Below are 9,832 nucleotides of genomic sequence, written 5' to 3'. Positions count from 1 at the left end.
TTCTCTGTTTGACTTATTTCACTCAACATAATACCCTCCAGTTCCATCCACGTCGTTGCAAATGGCAAGATCTCATTCCTTTTGATGGCTGCATAATATTCCATTGTATATATATACCACATCTTCTTTATCCATTCATCTGTCATAAACTAGGTAAATTCTATTATAGAGTATAATTACTATTCAAAAAGTTAAAGCAGGTAAAACTATTTGGATACATTTCTGAAATTATTTGGGAGGCAAATGAAGGATAAAGACTTCAATCAAAAAGTCAAGATAAGCATCTCAGAGACAATCCTGGCTGCCTTAAGATAGATTGTTTACATCAAGAAAACGTGCATTCCCCACTTCCAAGGGGAAAAATGAATCAACCATCCAGAAAGCCTAGAGCTTAGTGACCTTCCACATATAACCTCCAAGTACACTGATTGATAAGCCAAAATATGCAACTTAGAATTATTGAAAAATATAATAATTTCCAAGTATATATGAATTTTAAAATTCAAAACTATTTTAGTTTTTTAGAATTGCAAAATCTTAGCTTTTATTTTTTAGAATTATAAAAACTTTAAAATAATCACCAAAATATTCCAATAACCATTCATTAATCAAAAATGGAAGAGAGGAAGAGGGGCACCTGGTGCCTCAGTTGGTTAAGTGCCTGACTCTTGATTTCAGCTCCGGTCATGGGCTCCAGGTCCTGGGATCCAGCCCTGTATGGGAGTTGATGATCAGTGTGGAATCTGCCTGAGATTGTCTCTCTCTCTCTCTCTCCCCTCTCCCCACTCATGCTCTCACTGTCTTTCTCAAATAAATAAATAAAATCTTTTAAAAAATGCAGTAAGAAAACTCTATACTCCAGTATCACAGTTTAGCTTTAAGTAAGGATTGCAAGTTTTATTTCACTTGTTTCCCCTTTTGTCCTTTTAAGATGTGCTTGGGAGCATCAATATTAATAATTGTTCCTAGTCATAAATGCTATTGGTACACAAAACAGGAGAGTTCATTGTAAAAGTAAAATAAAGATGTCCTGTAACTCATCAAATACAAATAGCTTTATACAGGACATGACAAATGTTTTCCTTCATCCTAGAAATGTTCTTCACATAATTTTGAAAAATAAAAATAAAACTAGTTAAGTGAATGGACATTGATAGCTTAGCCCACCCCATGAACCAAGGGACTTTATGCTTGTTTGTTTGTTTATAACAATTAAAAAGGGAAGAAAACAACCACTAAATTTCACAATGGTTTTGTGCCTCTGACTCTTATTATTGGTCATGTTTTATTGAACAAGTAGACTTCATTTAAAAACACAATTTAAGCCAAATGGCATTAAAGTGCTGCACACAAATATATATTGTTTTGCATACTGTAAATTCTTATTGTAATAAACACAAGGGGATCCTTCATACATGGTTCTTACTTTCTCTATTTTATTATTTATTTATTTATTTATTTATTTATTTATTTATTTATTTATTTTTAGAGAGAGAGAGAGAGCATGCACTCAAGCAGGGGGAGGGGCAGACAGAGGGGGAGAGGGAGAATCTTAAGCAGGCTCTACGCTGGGAGCCTGCCGCGGGGCTCAATCTCAGGACCCTGAGATCATGACTTGAGGAAAATCAAGAGTCCGACACTTAACCAACTGAGCCACCCAGGTGACCCGCTTTCTCTTTCTTTGAGAGATATAAATGACAGAGGATATTTCCATAGCTGGTATACCTTCCTGGGTATATTCACAGTTCAATAGTACGAAATGCTATCATTAAGTGCACAACAGAAAATGGAGCCCAGGAAGAGCTTCACAATAGATATGATATACTGAGGGTTACAGGCAATTCCCAGTATTCTATCAACTCTATCATTTTCTCTCCCAAATAAGAAAGCATATGGAATAGGATAGATTGACAATAAAGTAATTATATAAGCTATATTGCATTGGCTTTATTTATTCATAAAGCAAAGCAACCTCAAACTCTAGTACTTTATTACGAATACCTAATTATTCACCACACACCCCACACCTGATAACAAAACACAATAATTTTAACACTTGATTTCAGAGTCACTACCCTAATGAATTAAAACCCAAACCAAAGTTAACCAAAATTTTAATGTGGATTTGGCCAACAACATGATACACTCAATAGATTAAATCTCATTGATGAGAGAGAAATAAAACAGCTTTTAGATGATTTATTTTCATTTTCAAGTTGCTACTAAATTTTTTCATAAGTCACTTCTACCACACTTTAAATGACCTACAACATTTCCAATCTGTTCATCCCATCTTTGATATACCCTAAAAATATTAAATTGCATTTTTGTAATAATTACTATTCAAAAGCAAAAAAGACCTTAGAAGGTTTTATTATCATCACTGCAAACACTCCCCCCAAAAAGAAGTAGGAGTAATCAAATATAAAGTTTTCTTCCACTTATCCATACAACACCCATCCAACCCCACCTCTCTTATTGTACTTTTAGCCAAAGGTAAGTCAAAGTGGCTGATCCTCTAGGGACAATAATAGTGGTCACTCATAATATGCGATAGAAATTGTTTTATAGACCATCAACATTTAGTTTTAGACAAAAGCATGCGGGTAATTGTTTTTGCAAACATATCTGAATGTGCTCAATATTAATTTACACATACGTAACAAATATAGATAGGTCTAGCTATAGGAAAAACTAATGAGCTAAAGATGCAAGTTTTTAAACAGACATAGGTAACTAGAAGTCAGGCTCAGTTTCTACTAACTAAAATATTCTTCACTTTACATAATGATTTATTTCAAGAGTTCATAGAGAATTTCCATATGCATTCAAAATGAAAAAAATTACAAAATATCAGTTTAATCACATATTTCATAGAATATAAACAAGGCATAAGGAATGTCTGCATTTCTGTTATAAATTAAATGTGGACAAAATTTTTGGGACTTACCAATATGATTTCCATCATACTTGCATTTTTGACAAACGATTTAGAAAACTGATGCTTATAGGTCTTTTACACATTATATCTATTAAACACTAACTGAAAACATAAGGCATAAAGTGTTTCTGTGGAGAAAATAACTAGACCTTCCTACTGGGATTAGTCAGCCCTCTGAAACCATCTTTGGTACTTTATTAAAGGATCTAAGTTCTTTTCTATGAAACACACACACACACACACACACACACACATACACCTTGATAGCTTATATTATCTATATAATATTTATATAAACTGCTTCACTCTACAATTCACGATCATTCTTGGCTAGATTACCTGAATAACCCACCTGACATAATTTTGTTCCTACACGCATCCAATTATTAGCATGCAACAACATGACTTACCGGCCCAAAAGAATTACTGTCAAAACTGTGTCCATGATGATCACCTTCAACCCAGATGTGACCCCGGGGAACTTTGACATACCGGTTTTTGTGGCCGATGGTTCTAGAAATAAAGAGCATACATAACCACTGAGATAAGAACAGAAAGATCAAGTAGTTGAGCATACAAAGAAACAAAGGGCAAAAATGCTGTTATAAAGATGCAACAGATAATTACAGGTGAACCATGAAGTTACTCTGTAACTTCATTTTTAAGTAACATTGGGTTAGGACTTGTAAAACCTATGCACAGTATTTTTTTTCACTTTTCTCTAGGTAAGAATTTTGTGCTAAAATATAATGCAGTAGCACTAATTACAATGTTTTACTACCATATTTAATTCTCAATATCCTAAGTATGTATTTTATGAAATAAGCTCTAACAAAATACAGATCTATTTATTTTCTGACATTTGCTTTTATGTCAATATTCAATTTGATCAACTGTAATCTTCGTATTTTTAGTCGAACTTCTCAAACCAACAGACAGCATTTTTCATAACCTCTTAATACTCTAAAAATCAGCATATATGAGAAATAACAACAACAAAACCCTGGATGATCCCTTGTCAGATTTAAACTCAATATCAGCTGAAAATGTTTTATCAGTATTATATTATTTCATAAATTATTCTTGAAAATGAGAAACTTTGTAACAATTTGGAAGACTATTAAAGATTAATGATCAATGATACATATTTAGTGGAACATTCTATATTCCTTTCTTTAAAAGATTTATTTATTTATTTGAGGAGGTGGGAGGGGCAGAGGGAAAATGAGAGAGAGAATCCTCAAGCAGACTCCCCACTGAGTGTGGAGCCCAATGCAGGGCTCCATCCCAGGACCCAGAGATCATGACCTGAGCCGAAATCAAAAGTCAGACGCTCAACTGACAAGCCACCCAGGTGCCCCAGGAACATTGTATATTCTTAAGGTTGACAAGGAAACAGAATAAGAAAAGGCTCTCTCATATAGTGTTGGTGGCAATATAAAATGATAAAACTTTTTCTCCTATTTGCAATTTGGGACTTATTTTCATCAAATTTGTTAAGAGACTAAAATGTACATGCCTTTGACCTAGTTATTATACTTTTAGTGTAGAAATCCATTCCAAAAAAATAATCAGAAATGTAAACAAATATTTATTATCAGGAGTATTCAACACAAACATTTTTTTTAAAGCAAGGCAGACTGCCACATGCAGCGCCCTATTTGGATGTGTCCAGAGTCTTGGAAGCTTGACTACCCTACATTCTACAGGTGGACCTGGGCAGCTCGTTTGTAGGTTTCAGCAGGGGAATGCAGCTACTCCTATACCCTTGACCGAAGAACAGTCCTCCTCTATTGGGAAAGGGAGAGTAGCACGCGTCAGGAGGGATGCACAGGGAGCAGTGAGGAAGGAAAGGGCCCCCCCCTAGCCAGCCAGATCAGCTGAATCAACCCTGGCAATCAATGGGGTGACAGATATCACAGCCAGATCGCCCTCACATCCTCAACACAAGCTTTTTTTTTTTTTTAAATGCAGGCTTTTTATAACATATATATTATTTCCTAAATATTCTACAACATGGGAATGGTTAAATAAATTATGATACAACCAATTTAATAAGAGGAACAAGATCAGAATAAAATATTATCCAATTCTATAATAATAAATTCTTTTGAGGGCAGAGACCGTTTTTTTTGTTTTGTTTTGTTTACTCACCAAAGCATTTGGGAAAATGCTTAGCCTAAAAAAGCTTCTCAATAAATGCTGGTTGAATGAATGAATGAGTGAACGTCACCTCTAAGTCTATAGAATTAAGCACAGAAACTGAGCTTTGTGAGCTATTCTTTGGTGTAGAGTCCCTTTCAGACCATTTTTGTTAGTTAGCAGGTTTTATGTGTGCAGAAGAATGCATTAAAAAGAAAAGACTACACATAAATTGGTGCTATAGAAATTGAAACTATTCATTATCTAGAATGGTTTTTAATTTTCAAGATAACTTCAGTGTTGAATTACTTTGCTTGAGGTCAGTAAATCATTCATGCAAGGAAGCAATGTTGTGGCCATTAGAAGCCCACAGTAAGTTAATGACTGCCATTTATTTTTAATTACTACTGGGAAGAAGAGTGAGCTTTTTAAAGAAAAGCAAAAACAAGTTTTTTTGCACATCTCACCGTCATATAGTCTGTAACATAAGTGTTCTTCAATTAAAATCTGTCAATTAGTTCTGGACATCACTACTGCTTTTATCATGAGATTGCCTCGAAGAACTAATATCCCACATCAAGTGTTAATGATGGGAGAAGGCCGTTTTCCTTAATTGTTGGCAAGGCACACTTTCCTATTAAGTCCAAACATTGGTTCACCTTATTATGCTGGTTATTTTTGATAGTTAGAAAGAAAACAATTACTCATTTTGTCTCTTCAAGCAAATTATGAAATAAAACCAGCATAAAATCATCTCTGCAATGAAATGGTAGATGTTAAGTCACACATATTCTTCTGGAAACCAGAAGAATGATATAAAACTCAGATTCAGTTTCAATGTCATATGAACCAGGGAGTCAAGATACTTGTGATAGAAAATGACAGTATCATAAAATTACCAGTGACAGTTGCACATTTCCTTGCATTGACCATCTTATCTAAAAAATTTGAATACACCCATCTTCCCATCATTTTCTAGCCTCTTATATCGCTTTATTTTTCTTCATTGCAGTTACTAACACTTGACATTCACTTATTGTTTTTTTTTGTTTATTGCCTATCTCCCTCCACAACTAGAATGTAAACTTCGGAACTTTGACTTTATTTTTCACTTTCTTTGTATCCCCAGAGCCCAGAAGAAAGTATTGTACAAAGTGTTCAACAAATATTTGTTAAATAAATGACCAAATGACTGAATAACTGAAGAATAAAAAATACTGCAACAAAGGCAGAATAATAGGGTGGAAAGTTCAGAGTCTGGAACCGGTTCTAATCTTTCTTTTCTTTTCTTTTCTTTTCTTTTTTTTAAAGATTTTATTTATTTATTCATGAGAGTCAGAGAGAGAGAGAGAGGCAGAGGGAGAAGCAGGCTCCCAAGAAGCAGGGAGCCCGATGCGGGACTCAATCCCAGGACGCCGGGATCACGACCTGAGCCGAAGGCAGACGCCCAACCATCTGAGCCACCCAGGCACCCAGGAACCGGTTCTAATCTTGCTACTAGAACTCATAAGGAATCTTGTGCAAGTTACTTAGTGTCTACCTCCATCTGCCTATCTTTAAAATAGGATGAATAAGACATACCCCAACTGGGTTGAGATGAAGATCAGTAGTTAAATGAGAATATACTGGAGAGGTTACTAGAGAGCATAGTCTCTGCAATCAGCCTATTTTGGCTTTTCTATCTGACTGAACACTTTCAAGTTCATGTGACCTTGGGAAAGTTGATGCAACTCTGTCAGTGTTCTCATTTGGAGAACAGAGCAAATAATGGTACCTAACTCAAACAGTTGTTCCATGAATAAAGTGGTATGTATTAAACACTTGATAAATGGATTCTCGCATAGTTGAGACTGTTTTTAAGCACTCAGTATAGTTCTGATATATGGTAAGAACCCAATAAGTGGTAGTTATTATTGCTATTGTCTTCCTTTGTCCACTATTTTCTTTCTTTTCATAATTCAGAATGTATTCAGCCTCCACTATCTATTAGCATCAGTCTCTTAAAATTACCTGAGTTATGCTTCAATAATTTCTTTTCCCCATAGTTGCACTGTGACTATAGACAATTTTTTATATTACAATAAATCTTTTTTTTTTCTTTTTATTCATATGCCCTTCTGGGATACTCTAAAACTTATATGTGAAAACACAATCTCTTTGGGCATATTTAAATATGCAGAGAGTAGTAGGTGAAAACACAAATAGATTGTGTTGCATTAATCACTTGCATTTACTAATCACTTGCATTTTTTAATGTCACAGTGCTAATAGGAGTGGTTTACCTTGCTACCAGACAGGTGTAAAAGAACACTTTGAGCTGTAGAACTCTGATAAAATTCATGCCATTTGCATAGTGCATATTTCTCAGGTTTCAATCTAACTTTTTAAAAAATAACCCAAAGTAGCTTTAAAAAATATGATGTTAAAATATCAAGCTGGTTCCTTTTAGGACTGCCAAGGAAATATAATACTCCTAATAGAATTCCTCTGGAGAAGGAATTTTAAATTGCTTTGTGCTTCTGAATTCACATAAAAGAAAGACAAGATAATCTTTCAGGTGATTTAACAGTTAAGTAAGGTGTCAGCATACAAGGTTGTATGTATCTATGGCTTGCAAATAATTTTGGTTTGACAGTCAAAAATGAGTTTTGTATGGTATTTTAACTACCTGTCTACAAAGAGGCATTTTTAGTACTAGCATTACCAAGACAAGTTACTAGGTTTTATAAATGGAATAAAGAATGATTGCCTTCAATTTTATTTGACCTTGAAAAACATTTTTTAAAAAATTTCAGAGTCTTTTGAGTGTCATCAGTTGAATACAAAATTATCAATATAAGCCCTGATACCACAAGAGGGAAACAAATTCATATTTAAAGTATTTCCCAAATACACACACAAATACTTGTACATTCTTAACTTGGGTGATTAGTATTAATAATTCATGATTTATTGAAGTATTTTTATTTCTTTATTTTTCAAACAATTGTATTGATTATTCTCATTGTCCAAAGTAGTGGCTTCCCTGAATATGTTTACTACTCCCTGGATCCTAGAACCCTGGTTTTCATTATCCTGAAGGGACTAGATGTCAAGGGCTCAGGACTCAGCAAGATCAGGAATTGGAACTAGATCTCTTTCAACATCATCATCACTGATAGACTGGACTAGGAAAAAAAATAATCTGCCATCAGGAAAGGAAAACAAGAAGGACACTTGTCTATCAAGGTTTGGCATCTAGAAGAGACAATAATTCTCCCTTGAGAATCCACATCCTGTTCGCAGATGAGATTGGGGTTCAAATTCACACTGCTTGTGTAGTCCAGGAAAATTAAGAGTTAACTTTAATTGGCCCCAGGAATCTGGCAGAAGGAAATATGTATCTCTTCAAGAAAAATCATTCATTTCAGAGTTTTCAGGTTTTCTATAGGTAAGTCCCAGCCAGTAAGAGCTCATAATCCAAAATAACACAATTCACAAGGAAACAGCCAGTATTAATGAGTCAAGGCAAACAATAAACAGCAGAATTAGATCCCCAGGGACTTAAAATACTAGATTTATCAGACATAGAATATAAATTATACATATTCAAATATTTTTTAAGAATTAAAAAGGGAACTTTTAAAATAAATGAGCAAGAAATACTACCCTATTTTTAAAGGACAGACATTTGAAAAAGAATCAAATAGAACTTCTAAATTTTAAAATGCAGTGGACCCTTGAACAATGTGGGGGTTGGGTGCTAACTGCTCCCCCCCAGTGCATTAGAAAATCCTCATTAAATTTTTGACTCTCCCAAAACTTAACTATTAATAGCTACTATTGACCAGAAACCTTTCTGATAACATAAGCAGTCAACTCACACCTATTTTTATGTTATATGTATTCCATACTGTATTCCTACAACAGAGTAAGCTAGAGAAAAGGAAATGTTATTAGGAAAATCATAATGAAGAAAAAATAATTTATAGTAGTGTACTATGTTTATCAAAAGAAATCCACATACAAGTGGACCCACCCAGGTCAAATCCATGTTATTCAGGGATCAACTGTATATAATTAAATAGGTGGACAAAAAACAGATTCCTAAAAGCTAAAGAAAAAGTTATTTAGAATTTAGAATAGAGAGGTAAAGAAATTAAAGAAAATATAAAGATGTTAACAGACACAGAGAACATTACTAGGAAATGTAACCTAAGTGTAATCAAGTCCCAAAGGAAAAGAATAAAAGAAAAAAGGAAAGGCAATATTTGAAGAGATAGTGGTAGAGAACTTTTCAGAATTGATGAAAGCATGAATTCAGAGTCTGCAAAGTGAACCAACCACAAGAAAAGTAAGTATGAAGAAATCACACCTTGATACAACGTAATGAATTTGTAGAACCCTAAAGACCCTCTTGCCTCCACAAATTTTTGAGATGCTGCCAGAGAAAAAAAAGGTAGGTTATCTTTAAACTAACAGCAGAGTTTCTATACTAGAGTATAATTTACATGAAATATAACCCAGTCATTTTAAGTATACAATTCAATGAGATTTAACAATCTATACAATCATATAATCACTAGGTCAAGATATAAAACACTCGAATTATCCAACGATGTTTCCTCACGCCCCTCAGCAGGCCCATCTGCCCTCACTCACATCCTTGGCTCCAGGTTACTGGGCTGAGCTGCCCCTATCACTACAGTTTTGCCTTTCTAGACTTTCCTACAGATGATATCTTTCAATATGTATTCTTTTATTTCTGGC

The 9,832-nt window shown here is 34.3% G+C and overlaps 1 protein-coding gene across 6 annotated transcripts in view; it reads right to left on the bottom strand.

Moving 5' to 3' along the window:
• Nucleotides 1-9,832, bottom strand: part of IMMP2L (inner mitochondrial membrane peptidase subunit 2) — a 750,329-nt gene that overhangs the window by 191,444 nt on the left and 549,053 nt on the right. For all 6 annotated transcript variants that reach the window (XM_081800240.1, XM_081800245.1, XM_081800244.1 and 3 more), the window contains exon 5: nt 3,352-3,454. In XM_081800240.1, coding sequence (XP_081656366.1) covers nt 3,352-3,454 — 103 coding nt within the window. The remainder of the gene's footprint in view (nt 1-3,351; nt 3,455-9,832) is intronic.

This window comes from Leptonychotes weddellii, chromosome 12, assembly GCF_054177405.1.
Source record: "Leptonychotes weddellii isolate Sample4059 chromosome 12, ASM5417740v2, whole genome shotgun sequence".
Classification (NCBI taxonomy): Eukaryota; Metazoa; Chordata; class Mammalia; order Carnivora; family Phocidae; genus Leptonychotes; species Leptonychotes weddellii.
The sequence above is the reverse complement of the archived record's forward strand: the minus strand, read 5'-3'. Positions and strand labels throughout refer to the sequence as shown.